This window comes from Pagrus pagrus, assembly GCF_965226575.1.
Source record: "Pagrus pagrus genome assembly, chromosome: 9".
NCBI lineage: Eukaryota > Metazoa > Chordata > Actinopteri > Spariformes > Sparidae > Pagrus > Pagrus pagrus.
Genome location: NC_140193.1, coordinates 17256011 through 17277219, shown reverse-complemented (window position 1 = coordinate 17277219; position 21209 = coordinate 17256011). Strand labels below are relative to the sequence as shown.

Here is a 21209-nt window from a genome sequence, read left to right as displayed (position 1 = left end):
AGCGCGCATGACTCTTACCCGGGAGGTGTGGGTTCAATCCCCGCCCGGGCCCTCTTCACCCTGCCACATCTAGTTAAGAACTTAAGCTTTAAAAATTATATTTCACCTATAAAACAGTCCATCACATATGTAGATTTCCACCATGGAAGATTGAATTGAACCATTATTCAATATGAACATCTTTTAGATTTTTCAAGGTGCTGTACATGTCCTTTACATGGATCTATACACAGATTTCATGGCAGTACTAATAGTGAATCACTGACACAAGAGAAACTTGGAGCAGCAGCTATCACGTGTCATGTCTTTGCACCTCCAGGTTATGTGTGGCCAAGTTCACGATGGGATATTTCAGTGGAGGATTACTCCGGCATGTTGATCTTATAACAGATGACAAAGAATGCGGCCCTCTCAAATGACAAGCATTGGCAGCCAGTCACTCACATCCGCTGTCAGACAATAACAACAAGAGTTTGGAGGTTGTACAGCGAGCCATTTGCCAGTGCTGAAAGAATGCTTTAGGTGGGTCAAACCTTTTCAATTCTCAAGTGGTCAACGGGCAACGTGTTGAAGTCGGATCTTGGTTTTAGATGCTGAGGTTTATTGGCAAGAATGAATACTGGATTTTTCATTTTCCATCTGGTCATTCTAGCAGGTAAGTACTTATTTAGGTATGGTATTAACTAAAGCAAATGTGTTGGTCACCTGTGGAAATGAGTGTCTTTATGACTTTACTTTAATTACTTTTAGAGTTTATAATGAATAGGAGAAAGTTGGAGTTTAAAAAAGCAATTACTAATCCCTCATTTCATTGACTATGTTTAATTAAACTGCTCTCAGGTCAGTGTAAGCTGATCCTACTCAAACAACAAAACTAATGAGCAAATTTCAGCGTGAAACGGCTCTTTGATTGACAAGGGCATGTGTGCTGTTTTCATTTTGCTTTTCAACCTTTCGTCCGTCTGTCACTACATCAAGTCACCTGCATAATTACGTTCAGGATGATTCCTTACTTTGCTGAGCTGAATGTCTGGAGAATCATTCAACCATTCAAGCAGCATGTTGCTGTAAAACGACCTTCGTTTCAAGGTCAGCTGAAAAATGAAAGGGGATCCTGCTCCGGCTGGTGACAGATATGTAGTTGAAAGAGCTGAAGAAACATCTCTATTAAAAACCTTACAAGAGAGTAGTCACGTTTGAATGTTCTTTGCCAAAGTTAGACCCCGAATCAAACACAGCGAGTACATTAAAACACATGTATTTACACTACAGACTCACCGGGTTTGAGAACATGTGCCCGAATCCAATGTCTTCCTGTTATATATACAAACCATGTTATCCTAAACCTAACCAAACAGCGACAGAAAACTGAAAGTAACAGAAAATAAAAAGTGAAGTTAGTAGAAATAATAAAAAGTGAACAACATGATAATGTGTCCCAAATGGGAAACACAACCCAGTCTCCAAATAAGCTGCTGTAACAGCTGTTTTAGCTCACTTCCTGTCTATTTTGCAGTTAGCAATCTTCTCTACATCACCACATGAACGGGCAGCTGCGTGTTCATGAGCAGACAGGGCGTTTTCTGTCCTGATTGGATAAAGTGGGCAGGGGTACTAGAAATGTTTTATTCTATTTTACTATATGGGCAGGGGAGAAGACACGAGTGATACTGACCAAACACTGTAACATTGATTACTGTTGGAATATACATCTTACATATGATAATATATTTAGAATTTTTCACATGAATATATGGGGGTCATATTTTTTTAACATATTACTATTACTAATATGGCCCTGATACAGTAGGCCTATAATAAAATATTGAAAAAACATTTGAAAAATAATAAATAAATTAATGAATAAATTAAAACATTTTTAAATCAACAAATTGTTTGTATGTACTTACCCCAAAGCCTTCCTCCATACACACTTTACACAAATTGTAAAAGTGGGTCAGTTTAAGTCAACTTTAAGTCAGCTTACATCTATAACATGACACCTGTCACATCTATTTTCAACTCATAGTAAAAGAACTCAACTCAAGTATCAAATGTTCGTAAAGCAATATTCTGCCTTGGCACATCATAATGATTTTCCAGCACACTCAAGAGGCACCTTGAGGCGTAAAGACAGTCATATTTCAATGTCTAAATGCCTTACATGTAGGCTACGTAACCCATCTGACACAAAAATGAGCCTGTACTCTGCATGGTGTTGTTTATATTTTAGGTGCTGCCTGGGCCTCCACTGATGAAACACGTCTGGTCAAAACCCTCTTCACTGGCTACAATAAGGTCGTCCGTCCTGTCACTCACTTCAAGGACCCGGTGGTTGTTACTGTGGGCCTTCAGCTCATCCAGCTCATCAGCGTGGTGAGGTCTCATGTCGCACGCAATATCAGCCCGTCTGTATTAAGATTCACTGTCATCAGCTGTCTAAACACATTTATCTGCATTCACAGGATGAGGTCAACCAGATTGTCAGCAGCAACGTGCGACTGAAACAGGTTTGGTACATGCATTGATTTGTTTATGTAGTGACATCAAACAACAGTAACACTTCAATACCATATTACAGAGACACTCAATAAAATGTATTAAAATGAGTTGAATAAATACACCATCATGCTTCCAACTCAAATGTGTTTTTCAATTCAATAAAAACATACAAATATCTGATTAAGGAAAGGATGAAAATACACACAACATTTAGAGATATAAATAATATATTTAGATTTTTCACATGAATATATGGGGGTCATATTTTTTTAACATATTACTATTACTAATATGGCCCTGATACAGTAGGCCTATAATAAAATATTGAAAAAACATTTGAAAAATAATAAATAAATTAATGAATAAATTAAAACATTTTTAAATCAACAAATTGTTTGTATGTACTTACCCCAAAGCCTTCCTCCATACACACTTTACACAAATTGTAAAAGTGGGTCAGTTTAAGTCAACTTTAAGTCAGCTTACATCTATAACATGACACCTGTCACAAATATCCTCCTCCTACCGATTCATCTCTACAAGAAAAAGATAAAGACAAACCTCAGGATTGATCACAATAATTATGGGGCTAGAACATTAACATTTGGCATCCAAAATAAAAACCTGAACTGGAACGTAAACCACATACATTAAAGTTATTTCATTTTATTTTGATGTATTTTGATGTCAGTATATTTTTAGAGTGCACAAATATTATTCTCGTATTTCCGTACCAGGGAGATTTCATGTTTGATTCAATCCACGCATGTTGCCCTACATATGACAAGTCTTGTTCCAAAGAGACATCTGAACACAGCAACACCTTTACAAACAAAATTACAGATAGACAGACATTAAAATCCAGTACGCTCACTGTAAATGATATGAGGTACATTATTATTCTGATTTTGGAAAATTCACTGACGAAATTGAGGAAAGAGAGTTGTTCAGTAACTGGGAATGAAACTCTTTGTATCACAATGTGCTTTGTAAAATGTTACTTTAAAGGGACACTATTTAGTTTTGGAGAATAAAATTTAAGCTCTGAATTTTAATATGTACAATATTAATGAGGTAATAATACAAACTCAGAAATATTTATCTTTTTCATAACTAAATAAACAAGCTGTTCTCAGAGGAAAATAAGGTCAGCCAAATGTAAACAAAGTAAAACAGTATGAAACTGTGTTGTCCTTTAAGGTTAGTTTGTTTATTCAGTCATGAAAACAAAGAGAGTTTGGTTTTTTAGTTTGTTTAGGCATTAAATCAGTCAATGAAGATCTTTCTCTTCTGATTAATATTTCCTTCCTAAAACTACACAGTGCAACTTTAAATGTGAATCTGTACAAAATATGTCATCACTTTAAAATATAACATGTAATATAAATATAAATGTAATATCAAATGATGTTTTCTGCTTTTTTATTCTCAAAATAAAGCATTAATAACAGCTGTCATTTCTGAAGTCCTTTCCATTGTTCTGGGTGTTTTTTCAGCAATGGAAAGATGTGAACCTGCAGTGGGACCCGGAGGATTATGGTGGCATCAAAAAGATCAGAGTTCCCTCCACTGACATTTGGCGGCCTGATCTGGTTCTCTACAACAAGTATGTTATGAGGCTATATTTGATCCGGGTCACATCCCTCTTTTTTCTTTTTTTCATTAGAGGAAGCTTTAGGCAACCTAAAGCATCCAAACCTCTAGAAACAATCATCCCACCTGTCAGTGATGTTTTGAATCACACTTTCCTTTACTCTACTATGCAGCGTGTGAAAGCTCAGATTTCATCAGGCTAAATCTGGACTCCGTGTTGCGGGTCCCCCCTCCCCCCACCATATGCTGCATCTGACACACTGCTGTTTTTCCCCGACAACCAGCTCCGCTGCCACAACAACCTGTGCCAAGCTGAGCGCTGGTTGGCTGGGCTGTGCGACAGCAGCACTGACCAAGCCTCGGGCACTGATGTCCCCCTGCGTTAATATTTAACTTATTACACCTCATGTTGATGCTGCCTGTGTTTCTCTGTACCCACAGTGCTGACGGTGACTTTGCCATCGTTCATGAGACCAAAGTGCTGCTGGAGTACACAGGGATGATCACGTGGAACCCACCTGCCATCTTCAAGAGCTACTGTGAAATTATTGTCCTGCATTTCCCCTTTGACCTCCAGAACTGCAGTATGAAGCTGGGTACCTGGACGTACGACGGAAACTTGGTCGTCGTCAATCCTGTAATTCCATTCAGACCATTTCTTTAAAGGAAAAGTTCTGCATTTTGGGAAATGCACCTAAAAAAATGGGAAATACATGTTCTTCTCATCAGTTTCTTGCTGAGTAATTACAAGAATAATAACAATTCCAATCTAAAGCTAGCAGCTGCTTAGCTTAGCTCAACACAAGGCCTAGAAACAGGGCTCTGTAAAACTGGCTCTGTAAAAATCTGCCTACCAACACCTTTAAATCTCACTAATTAACATGTTATATCGTGTCAAGTGGCAAGTCTCGCCACTTGGCAGCCATCTTGGCAATTCCCCTTGGCAGTTATTTTGGGCTAACAAGACGAGGCCCCTATCCAAATGAAGAGGGTAGAGTGCCAGAACTTTTAATGGTCACTGGGACATAAAAACTTCATGTATAGAATCACCTGTCAAATTCGATTTTAAAAAAACACTTAAAAAGTTCAGTGACTTTGGTCGAATATAAGGTTTAAAATAATACATGACAATAGAGTTCAGATGAAGTCATACAACGTAAACACAGTGTAAGGCCTTATTTCACAATCACTTTGGAACCCCAAAATAAGTGAGAGATAACCTTTAGGACAGGTTAGTGCAATTCAAAGTGCCTAACAGGTGACAGACAAGCTAATAATACAATTGTATAAGCAGTCAAAGCAATTTCAGACCAGCGCACATGAAAAATATGTGAGAAATGGTGAAAATGAAATCATACAAATCTATAAAGTAAAATCACCCTTTAATGACCCTGTTTGCTGCTCCCCCACACCAGGACAGTGACCGCCCTGATCTGAGTAACTTCATGGAGAGTGGAGAGTGGGTGATGAAGGATTTCCGCGGTTGGAAGCACTGGGTGTACTACGCTTGCTGTCCGGACACCCCTTACCTGGACATCACCTACCACTTCCTCATGCTACGGCTCCCGCTGTACTTCATCGTCAACGTCATCATCCCCTGCATGCTCTTCTCCTTCCTGACCGGCCTGGTCTTCTACCTTCCTACAGACTCTGGTATGTTGATACTGATTACACATTGTTTCATTTCACTGGGATGTGATGCTAAGTATTCCTGATAATCACAGACAAAAAGCAATAAAATATAGCATGTACCAGAGAACATAATATGCTTTAACATTCATCATGCATGATATATATGCAATAACTCTCAGAATAAATCATATATTCTATATGCTCGTTGCCCTAGCTCTTTCTCATTGTTGATTACAGTATTGGTGTTTATATGTGCCCACCATTATAATTTGCTGGAGGGCACAGGCTGCTTGCTACACTGAGTTCATATACAGGAATGCCTGAACAGTCCTTTTTTGTATTTTCCAGTTCATTAAGACTGTCAGCTTTACTGTAACAAGGCGTTGAGTTTGTATTATGTAAAGATTTTTTCTGAATAAACATCTGGCTGAACTGAAGGAAATCAGTACATGTGAAGGAAGCATTTAACATTTTGAGAAATATTTGCTGTGGTGTCGAGAGATAGATGAGAAGGTAGATACCACTCTACCACCATTTAGTGGCATTAATGAGGTTGCAAATTGCAACCAACTGAATATCCCTAGATGAACCTATAGTGGCAGCTGAAAATGCGAAAGGCCCTTCTAGTGCCAGTGTTTGATTTGTCCATTCTGGGCCGCAACATGGCAGACTCTGTGGAAGATGACCTGCTCCCTCTGTAGATATAAAAGGCTAATTTTGACGTAACAAGAACACACTCATTTTTAGTTTCAGGTAATGAAAACATATTATTATTATTGTATTCAAATCTCTGCCAAGAGATCCTCCTAAATCCTACACACAGGACCTTTATATATAAGGTTACAACCAGTTAGCTTAGCTTAGCACAAAGACTGGGAAAAAAGGGAAATAGCTAGCCTGACTCTGTCTGAAGGTAATAAATAGTAACTGCGAGACTCAAGTCCACTCAGAATCCTCCATAAAACTGCAAAATGTTGATTTTTTTTGTAATGAATTAAGCAAATTATATATAGGCTAACATGTTCATTGCACCAACCAGATGTGCTGTATAGGTGCATGGTCTTTGGGCAGAGCCAGACTAGCTGTTTCCCCCTATTTCAACTCTTTGTGCCAAGCTAAGCTAAGCTAAGCTAACCGTCTCCTTGCTTTAATTTCATGTTGAGCCCAAAAAGATACAAGTGGTAATGATCTTCTCATATCACTTTCAGCAAAACAAAAAATAAGATTTTTTCCCAAATTTCTGGAGTCATGTTAATCTCTCCTGAAATTATGTAGTCCAGGTGATATGTACTAAGACACTCTCACCTGTATATAAATGTATATAATGTATACAAGTATATAAATGCACACTGTGTGTATTATAAAGGATATGAAAAAAAACCTAAACAAAGCCTCTGAAGTAGTCATGTGCAAATTGTCAAAAAGAGCTAATATCTACTGTACTCGCTACATTTTCTTTAATATACATGTTTTTTGTGATATGATATGAAAACACTGACATAATATGTAACTGACAACATGTTGGACAAACCCTTGTTCCTAATTCTGCCTGTCAGTCGGAAGTGTCTCAACATCGACTGCTACAGGAGCTGCACTGCTTGTGTGCACATCTGGCCGTGTTCCCAGTGTGTAGGTCTGCCTCATTACCCAGGGTCCCTCTGTGCTGTCATGTCTGAAAGCAGGCCTTTGCTTTAATGTATAATACATCACTTGATCCCTGTTTCTGATATGGTTGCTGACAGGATGGTGTGAAGAAGAAGCTTGTGCCAAAAAGACGCTCTCTCTGGGATAACTGCTCTTACCGAGGAACAAAAACAACATGTCTTGCATTTTATTTGGGAAGTGGTGTCAGAATCTGTTTACGTGTGCAACTGTTGGGCTTAGACACAACAGGAGACAAAAGAAATGCCTCTTACTCTTTGGATGTGATTTTCCTGTGTGGTTGAAGAGAGCAGTTATTGTGTTGTTGTGAACATAATGGAGGTGGACTCTGATTGGATGACTATGTGGTATGGAAATATTGGGCTCATAGAAATAGCTCTCCCTTGTGGCAATGTAATAAGATTGCATGTTATGGATATCATGAGCCAACATACTGTTTATTGTTGCATCTCTACATTTTCAGGGGTTTCCAACCTTTTTTCCTTGTGACCCCTTAAAATTAAACAAGATCAACTTGTGAAGCACCCACTTGAGCTGAGGTGCTACTGCTTTTTAAAGAGTTTTGATGATAATTTCAATGAGTTTTTGAGTCCTATGTGTTTTTTCTGAGTTCATTACTTAATTTGTGATCTCAGAAACAGAACCAACAATCTCCTCTCGGGCTCCTTTTAGTTGCTGTTTTAAAGGACCCATACTATGCTCTTTTTCAGGTACATACATTTATTTTTGTTGTCTACTATAAAGTGTTAACTTGCTTTAATGTTCACAATACACATTATTTTACTCATAACATCAAGTCCACTCTTACGTTACTTTACTACCAGGAATGCTGATCACTTTCAAAACACAGATACCGCATGATACCAATGGCTTTGTACTATTAGCTGACATTGTGACATCACAACAGTTCTGAAGTGCTGATGGCTCGTTTAAAGGTACAGTTTCTAAATATGGGCTGTTTGCATCTCTCTCGATACGTATTTAGAGCAACTAGACCTGTTTTATTAGTGAAAAGGAAATTCAAATCTCCCTTACTAAAATATGGGACCTTTAACGCTTTTGTTCAGAAGAATCCATCTGCTGATGAAGATCATGTGTTCTACTAAATAAACCATTAGATGAGATTGTTATGTCACATGTTTTTCTTTATCCTTTTTTATCCTGTCACCCTTCAGATTTATCCAACCCTAATCTCATTTATCCAGGTCCGGACCTCGAGGATGACTCAGTGGTCTAAACGTTGATTGATCACAGACTTTTTTTGTACAGCAGCTGTATATTGCATAGCCGTCCTGTAAGCATGATAACTGATTATGGTTTGTTTATGACTCCCAGGTGAGAAAATGACTCTCAGCATCTCCGTCCTGCTGTCTCTGACTGTGTTCCTGCTGGTCATCGTGGAGCTGATCCCCTCCACCTCCAGCGCTGTACCGCTCATTGGGAAGTACATGCTCTTCACAATGGTCTTCGTCATTGCCTCCATCATCATCACTGTCATTGTCATTAACACCCACCACCGCTCCCCGAGCACTCACACAATGCCAGACTGGGTCCGCAAGGTGAGTTGACTTGTATCATTTTGATTTTCCAAGCTTCCCTGAACGAGCCTTAATCTTTTCTCTCTGCATTACACTGTCATCTAGTGGTAGCAAACAGAATATCATAGTTTTCTATTTAATCCAACATCTCTGATGTTGTATACTCCTTGCCATAATGCATATCTGCTGTCCTGTTTGACAGGTTTTTATTGAAACCATTCCAAACATCATGTTCTTCTCAACGATGAAGCGCCCCGGAAAGGAGAAGCAGACTAAAAGTATCTACGGTGCTGATTTTGACATCTCAGACATCTCTGGCAACCCAACCTCAGCTGTTCCCTACCAGTCCCCCATCACCAAGAACCCTGATGTCCGCAGTGCCATTGAAGGAGTCAAGTACATCGCAGAAACCATGAAATCAGATGAGGAGTCCAACAATGTAATCATTCTCACACTGAGTGTCTCTAATATGATTCTTTGATGAGTTTGTGTATGTGACACATTGTCCCTCTTCTCTTCTCTTCTCTTCTCTTCTCTTCTCTTCTCTTCTCTTCTCTTCTCTTCTCTTCTCTTCTCTTCGCAGGCTGCTGAAGAGTGGAAGTTCGTGGCCATGGTGTTGGATCATATTCTGCTGTGTGTGTTCATGGCTGTGTGTCTCATCGGCACGTTAGGTGTGTTCGCAGGCCGACTCATTGAGCTGAGCATGCTCTAAAGGCCTAAGGCCATTTTACCGCTTTAACCTCTCAGAGGACCAGTTTGTTGTTCGATGTGAAGCCTGTCACCTCTGTTGTTGAAGCTTTTGTATGATCTGCAGCATTTAAACTGTGTACTGCATCTCTGTTTCCTGTTGTTTGCTTTTTGGTGTTTGCAGAATGATCATGTTGTATACAGTCTGTCTTCAGCTCATTTTGTGACAGAGCACTGTTGTTTTTCATTTTTTAAGGAATATACTGTATGTGTGCAATTTAAAATGTCCAATTAAACAGTTGCTTGGCATATTTGGGAACAACTGAAAAAAGGGGATTTGTCAGTTTTCAGGGTGACTGATTTTGAAGTGCAGAATTGCTCAGTTTCCTTAAGACTGACTGTCTTCTTATAACTGTGACTTTGGCAAACTGACCAGTTATGTTATGTTTTTGGAAACTGTAACTTGGAATACGTTCAATACAATCGTACATACACACTGATATGGACTTTTCGATGATATTTTCTTTAAGAGGCTTTTACACTTGCCCCTGATTTGTGAGGACACAAGGGGTCAGTTGTACGTCATTGGTAGATATCTCTGAAACACAATACAAAGACATCATAAAGGAAACTTCTTCACATTCTGTTCATAAAGTTTTCGACTAAAATTCTGACATATCGCACCTTTAAACGCTCATGGGTGGAGGAACTTGATTTGGGTGGCGTTATATGTTTTAGACTTTTATTTTTCAAACAATGATGTCAGGACTGTGGAGGTTTGGTCAGTTAGAAATACATTTTGACAAAAATACCTTAAAGGTGCACTATGCAGGTTTGGGGAAGACATTTTAATCAGAAGAGAAAGATCTTCATTGACTGATTATTTTTTTTATACCTCAACAAAGTAAACAAACAAACTCTTTCTTTTCATGACTGAATAAATTGTTTATTCAGTCATGAAACGGTTTTGAAAAAAAGGGGATTTGTCAGTTTTCAGGGTGACTGATTTTGAAGTGCAGAATTGCTCAGTTTCCTTAAGACTGTGACTTTGGCAAACTGACCAGTTATGTTATGTTTTTGGAAACTGTAACTTGGAATACGTTCAATACAATCGTACATACACAGTGATGTGGAGTTTTCAATAATATTTTCTTGAAGAGGCTTGTACACTTAAGGATGTAAGGACACAAGGGATCAGTTGTACATCATTGGCTTAGACAGTGGTTGAGGAGATAAGGGTGTTTACACAAGAAAAACAGAACTGTGTCAAATGCTTGAACACATATTTGACACAGTGCTGTTTTTCTGAGCTACTCTACAAACATATGATGACCTTATAGAATATGATGCATTGTTGTAGATTACACTTTCTAGAAGTACATAGTTGAAATAAGCTCAGCCATAAACATCCACAGCAGCAAAATGCAACAGACACATTACTGTAGCAGTAATATTCCTGTCCTAAAACATCAAATATATGAGTGAAACACTGAAAGGGACCATTTTTTCCTGCATAGTGAGCACTCATACTCTTGATACTCTAAACTGAATAAACAGACTGACCTTAAAGGACAACACGGTTTCATGCTGTTTCACTTTGTTTACATTTGGCAGACCCTGCCACCTTTCTAGCTTCAAACAGTGTTCTGGGGACCTCATTTCCTCCGGATTTTCCTCCATTTTCCAAGAGTTTGTATTATTACCTCATTAATATTGCAAATATTAAGATTCCGAGTTTAGAATTTCTTCTCCAAAACAACGTAATGCACCTTAAATCAAATGATTGTAGCAGCTCTGACTGTGCAGAGGTCCACTTAAGCTCTTAGGTGAGCACAAACAGGTATTTGCATGTTGACTGGAGCTGCCTGTAAACATGCTCGTTGTGGCAAGGACGGATAAGCCCCGCCCCTCCGCCGCTATGCAAAATGTGATTGGTTGAAACGCTGTTGTCAAATCAGTGATTATGAAAGTTGCTGGGTGGGAACTACGGTAATACTACATAAGACAAAACACAAACAGTACAGAGTTACATCAGCAGTTAAGTAACAGGGAACCTAGCTTATGTTAAAGGTGTGTCGTGTGGATAAGGTCGGTTAATGTAGGGTTTATCAGCGACGCCGTTGGTCTGCTTTCATTTCCTGAGTTAGCTAGCCGGCTAACATCAACGGCTACTCCTACTGACATTTGACTGACACATGGTGCGTGAGGGGGCACAACTGCACTCAGAGGTGAGAGTAACTTTTATACGAAATTGATACGCTTGTTTGGTAACATGGTAACAACTTTAACCCTCTCGTAAGTGAGTCGTTTCAGTTTTATAATGTTGTGTTGGTTAGCTAATGTAACGTAGTCAGAGCTGTCACCTTTGCACCAGCATGTTTAACGGCCAATTGCTCCTAACTCCTCCCTTCACTGTGTCTCTTATCAGGCAGCCACTGTAAAGACATAAATATGACCGCATAAGAGCTGACACAAGAGGGAGGATAAGATGGAGGCACCGGGCAGAAACACCAACTTTTCCCATGAGGGGGACCCGGTCTTCTCCGCCCTCTCATCCAGCAGCATGTCCCTCGACAAGCTGTTCCCTGCTCTGCTGGAGTGCTTTGGGATAATACTATGCGGCTACATCGCAGGGAGGGCAAACATCATCACATCTACCCAGGCCAAAGGATTGGGGAATTTTGTGTCCAAGTTTGCCCTCCCAGCTCTGCTGTTCAAGAACATGGTACTGTTAGACTTTGGTAATGTCATCTGGCCATTTCTGTGGAGCATCCTCATCGCCAAAGTGTGTGTGTTTGTCATTGTGTGCGTCCTCACGCTGATAGTTTCCAGCCCTGATAGCCGCTACAGCAAGGCTGGGATCTTCTCCATATTTGCCACCCAAAGCAATGATTTTGCTTTGGGGTATCCCATTGGTGAGTATGATAATGCCTTTAAGCCTGCCACCCACCATGCTTTTCATTCACTGCTGCATGTCATGTGCTCCTGATGTTTGCCAATCCATCAAAACAGAAGCATGATTATTATCCATCTGTTACACCACAAACATCCACAGTCAACATTGTGTTTGTGCTGAAAATGTTCCCACACTGAGAGCGTAATCATTTCTGTGCCCAGATGGATTCATTGTTTTGTACTCACACACAAGGATTTGCAGAGATATAAACACATCACAGATCAACTTGTGAAACGATATGATTCACAATACATTTCCTACGATAACGATAGTGTCACGACACAGCAATACATCATGATATCTGTCAAAGTGAAGAATAGAAAATCCCCCGTGCAGGATTACATTGCATTGTATGTATTGATTCACTGCATTGTGGTGTCATTTTCACAAAATGTGACATGAAATGAGACGAAACAATGTATTTAAGTACATAGAGGTCAACACTACAGAGTACATAGTGTTACAAGAGGAGGCAATATATGATATAGATAAGATATGATATATTGCCGTATCAGTATTTTTTCCCTCCCCTGGTGTACATTACCTGGCCCAATTGTCAAATCCCAAAGAAAAAAGTAATGTTACTGCGCATTGATATTCTGATTACATGTTTAGTTTACAGACTAAACATCAACATCAACAAACAGTTGATTAAAAACTTGACAGTTATGCAAATTTCAAACAGAATGAGCATTTATTTCATCAGTTGTTCTGCAGTTCCAGTGAGCCAGAAGTTAAAGTGACCTGGTCCATTTTTTTCTCACATTTGATAATGCAGTAGTGACATTTCCTAAAAGTATCCTGTATTTGCTTTCAGTTTAGCGACTAAAACCGCACTGCCAGTATTTGTTCCTTTTCCACAAGTCCATCATTGTTCTGATTTGTTTTAAAAGTCAGAAGAGGACGAGAGAACCATTTCTTACAGAGAAGTTTCTAAATCAAAAATTTATTTAGGGCCATTTCTTTAAGTGAGACTAACATTTTTATGGAGGGGTTTATCAAGGCAGATATGAGACATGAGGACACAGAGGAACTCTGGGTAACACTACAGCCCAGGATCCTTGTGTGTATATGTTTCTCACACACAAAAAACTGCATAAACCATAATATTTCATTACGTTGTGCAGTTTTGTGTCTTTGTAACATTTTAGTGTGAAATTTAAGTGAAGCATTTGGTCTTGAACTCTTAACTGCATTTGCCCTACAAGTCAGATATGTCATATATAAGTATGCTTTGTCAATATTGAGCTGCTTCTTCTCTCTCCACAGTTGAAGCCCTGTACCAGAACACATACCCAGAGTACCTCATGTACATCTACCTGGTTGCACCTGTGTCCCTGATGATTCTGAATCCGATTGGCTTTGCCTTCTGCGAGATCCAGAAGTGGAAGAATCAGGAAAACCGCCAGCAGAGCAAATTCCGAATCATGGGAGTTGTAGTTCTTCAGGTCCTGAAGAACCCTATAGTATTCATGGTTGTCATCGGCATCATCGCCCACTTTGTCCTGCACCAGACAATCCCTCCCATCTTGGCTGAATTTGTGGATGGCTTGGCCAACTCTTTCGGAGGCGCAGCTCTGTTCTACCTTGGCCTGTCCATGGTGGGCCAGTTGGGGAAACTAACCAGATCCACGGTCGTGACGCTGATATTACTGACTACAGCAAAACTGTGAGTGGAAAAATCTAACTAGCCTATACTGCACTTAATGTTAATTTTGTACAATAGATGATTTAATGTTATCACACAGCTTCTCTTTTAAATAGAGTATAAAGAGTCAGTGGGTTAAAGGTTTCTAAAGTGTTCTCAAGAAGTTGTTTTGTGCTGATTGTTTTGGTGACTCAGGCCTTTCTCAGACCACAAGCCTCTTCCCAAACAGATTACATGTTAAGAGGTCTGAGGACTGCGTAGCATGATAATAATTAGAGTATATAAATATTTTAAAAGCATTTCTCAGCATCTAGTTACCTAATGATCTTTTGGTTTGACTTTCAGGTTGCTAATGCCCCTTATTTGTAAGGACATGGTGGATCTGCTGGACAACAGCAACACCAGCGCTTTGAACCACTCAAGCCTCTCCAACTATGCCTTTCTTTATGGAGTGTTTCCCACTGCACCAAGCGTGGGCATCTATGCTGTCTATTACAACGTAGAGCTAGAAGTTGTGAGTTGTTTACATCTACCATCCAACTTGCCATTCAAATACTGTACCATTTTTTCCTTTTTTCCTCACTTTTTAATTCTTCTTCCTAACAGGTCACCTCTGGGATGGTGATCAGCACTTTCCTCTCAGCTCCCATCATGTATGTTTCTGCCTGGTTACTCTCAATCCCTTGGACGGATCCTCAGCATTTGATGAACTCATTGCAGAATGTCAGCTTTAACATAAGCATAGTGAGCTTAGTGGCACTGGTAAGTACAGTATGTAAGCATGTTGTTGGCTAATCTTTAACTGCCCTCTTATCAGCTGGTTGTTAAGTTTGTTTTATTATCTCAGTATGTGGAAACTGACAGAGGTCAAACTAAAATCAAAATAGCTTCATAAATATTTGTTATAGCGTGTTCCACTTCATAGCTGAAATTTATTAGAGTTGCCATGATTTAAGAAAGCATGTTACAGTGTAGTGAAATGCAAATACATGACTTCTTGCTCAATGTTGAAACAACTGTGGAAGGTTAATTTTAGAAGGCTCAGTCATTTAGAGGATGTGTGAGCAAACAGCTGCTATACTGGCAGACTGACTTCCTCATTTATTCTTACTTTCAGCCTTTTTTTAAGGAACCTTGAACTTGTTGCTAAGAAAGTTTTTGCAGTGATATAACATTTGTGTTTGTATTCAACATTATCTTATTATTTAGTTGTCTTCTTCACTGTTTGTTTCAGTCTGTTGAATAAGCAGCCAGCAATGTTAAAATTCTTGTATTAATCATCTGTGCTAAAGTCTTTGTGTTGGTAACCATGTGTTTTCTCTGACAGGTGTGGACAATTGTTGTCATGTTTTTGAGTAAAAAATTCAAGAGGCTACCTCACATGTTCACAATCAACCTGTTCTTGGCACAGGTGAGCACACTTGCACATACTCTCTAAATTGATTTTATTAGCCATGAATGAAATCTCCCTGTGGATTTAACTTGCTGTTAGTAAATGCCTGTATTTTTGTTACGGTGCGGTCTCTAGTTTCTGACTTGTATTGGGATGATCGTGTGGAACTTCGTGGTGAAAGAAGACAACTTCGTCGGGCAGGTCCTGACTTTCACATTGTTATGCACCTCACTCTACAGCAGTTATCTATGGCCAGGTATGCTGAGTATTCACACAATAAACTGTCATGTCATTTGTCTCGCTGAGCTGTAAACTCTGAAGTTTAATTGCTCATTATAATGGCGTATTTTGTCCTTTTAGGCTTGATAGCACTCTCTCTTGTGCTCCTGAAAAGATTTGAGGATCTAAAAGTTTCCCCAGGCGTGTTCGTCATTGCAGGCTGGGGGTGAGTCGCCATAAGAGAGGAGTATAGAAACCAAACTAGGCTGGTTTGTCTGGTCTATTCATAGTTGGAGTATGTGCCCTAAAGGTTTATTCTTGTGTTAAACAGTTTAGCTTAAATTACTTTTTCATGACACGTGAACGGGTTCCATCCAAAACTAAGATCAGGTGATTTTACAAGTGCAATGATGCCTCACTTTAAAAATGTAAATTATCCAACAAAGCTATTGAAAATGTTAATCTGCAATTCAGTGTCTTGGAGCTGGTTTATATTATACTGTTGGTGATTTTGTTGTGCAATTTGTCTTTATATTTACAGGATTCCAACTTTTGTAACTGCTGTGTTGCTCCTTTCTGGGGAAAAAATGTCTGACACGATTGACTCAACATTCTTTTATGGCAAACAACAGGTAACAACATAATTTTACAGTTTTCTGTCAGTTAAGAACTGTTTTTTTTTTACCAGCAGATAATTACTTAAAAGTCTGCATTTGCCTTCTTCGACAGTTAATCTGCACCGCAGTTGTACTTGCCCTCAGTATAGTCCTCGGAGGTGGCTCTTTGGTGTTTCTCAGTAGAGGAAGTTGGGCTGAAAATGACCAAGTCCATGAGGGAAACTCTGCAGAGAATCTTGTGACTGAAGTTGAACCAGAAAACCAGAGTCTGTTTGAGCCAGTCAGCACATCAGGAGGCCCCAACAGAGGTACTTTCTCTCATGCAGACTATTTGTTGTCTGTTTAATAACACTGAATGATGACCAGGCTGCCAAGCACAACAGTTTGGTCATTAAATCACAGCACATGATATTCACTGGAGCACAGAGAGGCATTTCTCACATATGAAAATGGTTTGTCAGAACTATCAATGATCCAAAGTCAGTACTAACCCTTATCTACAAGTTGTCTACAGAAAACTGCCATGCAGGCAATGCAACTTCTGCTTAATGTACATCCCCCCACAGATAACTTAGAATTACATGAGCAGGAAAACACTTCTGCAATTATGAAATAAACAATGACTAGTCAAAAGTAATTGATGTCCTTATTTGGAGGAAACAAGTTACTGATAATGTTGGTTCCTTATTTAAAACAAGGCAACACTGAACACATCATCTCTCTCAAAAGATGCTGTCAAAACACATCACTTGGTAACACTCTCTATTAGGGTACACATATTAGCCATTAACTAGTTGCTTATTAGCAGCATATTAGCTCTGTATAAGTCATTAAAGAGCACTGATTAATGCCTTGTTCTGCATGACCATATTCTACAACTACTAGGCATTAACTAAGAGTTTTCCCTCAAAGTAATCACGGCTTATTGATATAAGATATTAACATGCTCTGCGCTGTGTGGGCCTTATAAAGTGGTAGCACCACATGTCATGTAACAAAACACAAAACAACAAGTGTTAACTGTGTCTAAATAACTCTAAATTAAGTCTTTCTAACTCTACTCAAACTAGTGAATTACTTATGAGCAAAACCTAATTTGTGCTTTATAGAGTAACTAGTTAATGGTTAATATGTGTACCCGAATATAAAGACTCTTGAGCCTCCTTGGCTAAAGTTTGTGTCACTTTGATTGGTGAGATGTCAAGAAATGATTTGTTAGATTAACTGCCGTTCTATTAGCTGCATGTGGCAACTGAATAGTGGTTCGCTTGAGATTCCTGTTGGTAAAATATCATGGTCACAGTCATGATGCAAACCAGTACTGCAAGTGTTGAATGGAAATGCTTATTAATAATATTGATGCCGTTTGTATGATACTAGTTATTTACTGTAAAACATGATTCTAACATCTATTGCAACAAGCCCAGTGGTTTAATCAGTGGTAAATACAATATAGTAGGAGTTGCTGAATATTTCACAAAGGGAAAGTTTATTGAAGTTGCATGAAAACATCACTGTTAAATCAAGATATTTTTTATGTTTAATTAAATGTCAAACTACAGAATACTTTTAGCTTTATTATGGTATTACATCCTGTATTGTATTACTTGCTCTTTGCTCCTAGTGTGAACTGGGAGGATATTATAGTTATATGTTAGAGAATCCCTCTAACTTTTATCACATTGTTATCAGAGTGCCTCATATGTGACTGTGTACCACCCCAACCGATGCCTGACATGATTATCAGCACAAATATGAACAACACACCAACCACCATACCAGGTATTGTGTTCATTTTAATTAAACCTTAATGTAAAAGCTATCAGCACAGAATATCCATCATCATATAACCTGTGTTTGTAGAATGTACAGTTTATCTCCACAAGTAAAAAAAATTCAGTGTTTCACAATCTGTGTTCTGCTGCCACCTGCAGGTCAGTGTGAGAACAGGTGTGAGTCCACAGACTGCCTGCTGCTCCAAGTGGAGGAGCTCCAACAGGTCGCGGATAGACAAGTGGCCCGTCATTTGCTCTTAAGTCTGCTTCTGACAATCAGCTTGCTTGCTGTGAGTAAACTATTAATCAGTTCGTTGTTGGCTACTAAATGAATTAAATTTGGCTGTGGGAAACACTGATAGACATTTTTCGGCATTTTCTGACATAAACATAACAGTTTATCGATAAACAAAGAAAATAATCTACAAGTTATCAACAATGAAAATAATCAATAGTTGCATCCCTAATTATATACTGTATATCTCAAACATAAAATGAATTGGTCTTAATTCCTGTCACGGCAGAACTTGGCCAGCTGCTTGTGGCTGCTCTTTAACAGTGTTCCTGGTCGACTCTACTTGGAGCTGCAGTTCTTCTGTGCTGTGGCCAACTTTGGACAGGTTGGTGTCCCAGATACTATAATACCAAGAATGTGAGCATTAATTGTTACACGATACCAGTGTGTCATGACATGTGTTCTGTTTCCAGGGTTTTATCTCCTTTGCTCTGTTTGGGCTGGACAAGCATTTGATTATACTGCCATTTAAGAAAAGGTAAAGAACATTTAGACGCTAAAAGAAATTTGACGTTCTTTTTTTATAAACACACCATACTGTTTGTACTGAGTATATAATCCATGTTTTCACTATACTAAACAGTGACCATGCAATAATATGTTTTTGTGAATGGTGTTTAGGTTACACAAACTGTGGTACGGAAAGAAGCAACAAGAGCAGCCGCAGACTGATCTACCCGAGGATGTCAGGATGACCTGCATCCAGTTCACCAAATACCACAAAGACCAGTGTTGTCAAGACATTGTTAAAAAAAGAAGGTGAGAGCACAGAGTCTTACTGCTGCTCTGGTCAGCGGTTGATGAGAAACTGTCTTGAATAAACATGTTCCCTGATGTGTAGAAAAACAAACCGTAATAACCATTCACATACCACAATAATACCACAAAGGATTTCTTATAGTTTTAGTGCATGTGGGCTCTTGTCTTCTTCTTTGACTCGTGGCTATCCTTAAAGAGCGAACAGACCTTTGGGTGAATGCTTTTTTTGACTTTCAGGTGTGGGAGGAAGACTATGGTGGACTGTTTCCTTGGCTGTGAACTGGTGGAGTGGCTGCAGCAGGTGGGCTTAGCTCAGGACCTCGGCGAGGCGGTGCTGTACGGAACCCGGTTACAGCAGGGTGGTGTGCTTCAACACATCAACCAGGAATACGACTTTCAAGACGGTCGCCTTTATTTCATCTTTATTGCATGAGACACAAGGGACTAATACTTTTCTTCTCACCAAAGTTAAATGGCATTTTAGTTAAAAACACTGACCTCTGAAGAGTACCTAACTGAAACCTGACATCCTGGTCAGTTCAGCACAATGCAGTATGTAGTATAATGTATCAGGTGCTGGAACAAACCACAGCTGACTGATGCATGGGCCAGTGCATAATGCATTGTGTGGAGCTGGTGTAAAGGGAATTAACAGAGTATAGGTTAAATCATTTTTTAACCGACTGTGTCTTATTTTTGCAGTTTAAAATTAACATTTTATTCGGCAGGTTAAATGAGATCTTGAATTGTGGCGATATTGCTACAACCGTCAATCTGGACAGGAACATGAGCTGTCAGATGATCAGATATATACAGTAACACTGAGATAAAACCCAAAGTGGGAGTAGATTGGCAGATTGTGTGAAAAAAACTACACTCTCTAACTTAGAACTGTCGACTAGAGTTTTATCAGGAAGTCAAATTGTAAATGATGTCTACAACAGACAGATTGGACAAGAATTTTAATATTTAACACTTTTAGTTTATTTACTTGTCAGACAGTCTGATTGTGTTCTGGTGAATAAAATATTAACTTGATAGGTTTGATGGACAAAACTCCAAAAATAAGAGCCAAGATGTTTTTTATGCATTTTCAAGAATAACATAACTAACAGGTATTACTACTTTTAAAGGGCAAAACAAGACTTTGTTGACTTTTTAAAGGCTTTTTTGCAGACATTTTTCTTTCAGTCAATATTTGCACTGTTTTATTTTTGTTGTATAAGCAATAATGCACAAAGGGTTGCCTTATAAACCACTTTATAGGTGCAGGCAAAAAAAATCCCACTCCTTTTCTGAATGTATTGTTTCCTTCACTGGGACACTTGAGTGTCTGCAAAAGCAACTTGCCAAAGAAAAAAAAGGGAAGATGTGGTTAAATCTCAATCCATTTTTTAGAGTTTGTTTGCTGTCAGTTTAAGGTTTGATTTCAACACTTTCACAAGTTAATTAACTGGCTGGACCAGTATTGTACCTTCGATAACCTGCAGTTTAACATGACTTGGCATCAATAGTGAACAGTAGTTACACGGGGCTATGTTAGCTGTCTCTCAATACACCATTTCAACAAACAACCTGCCAGTTAATATAGACATTTTGCATGTGTCTCTGGCCATGTTTACATTGTTTTATTATTTATTTTTTAAAGGGACAAAAGCAAACTGCCATCTGAAAATTTCAAAAAGCCATAATAAATAAAAATGTATACGAGTCTCAGAACTCGAAGGGTGATGTAATGTGCTTATTTGAGTGTTCAACTCGACTTTGAAAACATTTTATCCTCCTCCACAAAAACTCCACTGAACTTTAAGTTGCTAAAATGCGAGCTGCTGTAATTCATTTTTTGTCTCTCAGGTATATAGAGAACTAACTCAGCTAAATTAATCATTTTTGTGTGCAAAAAGTTTGTGTTTGTTATTTAAATCAATCGTGA

At 38.8% G+C, this 21209-nt stretch overlaps 2 protein-coding genes across 2 annotated transcripts; both read left to right on the top strand.

Annotated features, from left to right (window-relative positions):
- The first annotated feature begins 477 nt into the window (after positions 1 to 477).
- LOC311262700 (acetylcholine receptor subunit alpha-like) lies at positions 478 to 10050 on the top strand. Its single transcript, XM_084362298.1, has 9 exons — positions 478 to 655; positions 2234 to 2376; positions 2466 to 2510; positions 3999 to 4108; positions 4537 to 4732; positions 5511 to 5748; positions 8725 to 8948; positions 9130 to 9366; positions 9511 to 10050. The coding sequence occupies exons 1-9, from the start codon at positions 613 to 615 to the stop codon at positions 9637 to 9639; spliced, it is 1365 nt and encodes a 454-aa protein (XP_084218424.1). The 5' UTR covers positions 478 to 612; the 3' UTR covers positions 9640 to 10050.
- A 1531-nt stretch (positions 10051 to 11581) lies between these two features.
- Positions 11582 to 21107, top strand: gpr155a (G protein-coupled receptor 155a). The gene is made up of 16 exons (XM_084361974.1): positions 11582 to 11842; positions 12043 to 12529; positions 13840 to 14239; positions 14564 to 14732; positions 14825 to 14980; positions 15546 to 15629; positions 15747 to 15867; positions 15972 to 16056; positions 16372 to 16462; positions 16560 to 16755; positions 18140 to 18229; positions 18382 to 18512; positions 18747 to 18842; positions 18931 to 18995; positions 19139 to 19276; positions 19514 to 21107. Exons 2-16 carry the CDS (start codon positions 12103 to 12105, stop codon positions 19707 to 19709), a joined length of 2445 nt encoding a protein of 814 aa, XP_084218100.1. The 5' UTR covers positions 11582 to 11842; positions 12043 to 12102; the 3' UTR covers positions 19710 to 21107.
- The last annotated feature ends 102 nt before the right edge of the window (positions 21108 to 21209 follow it).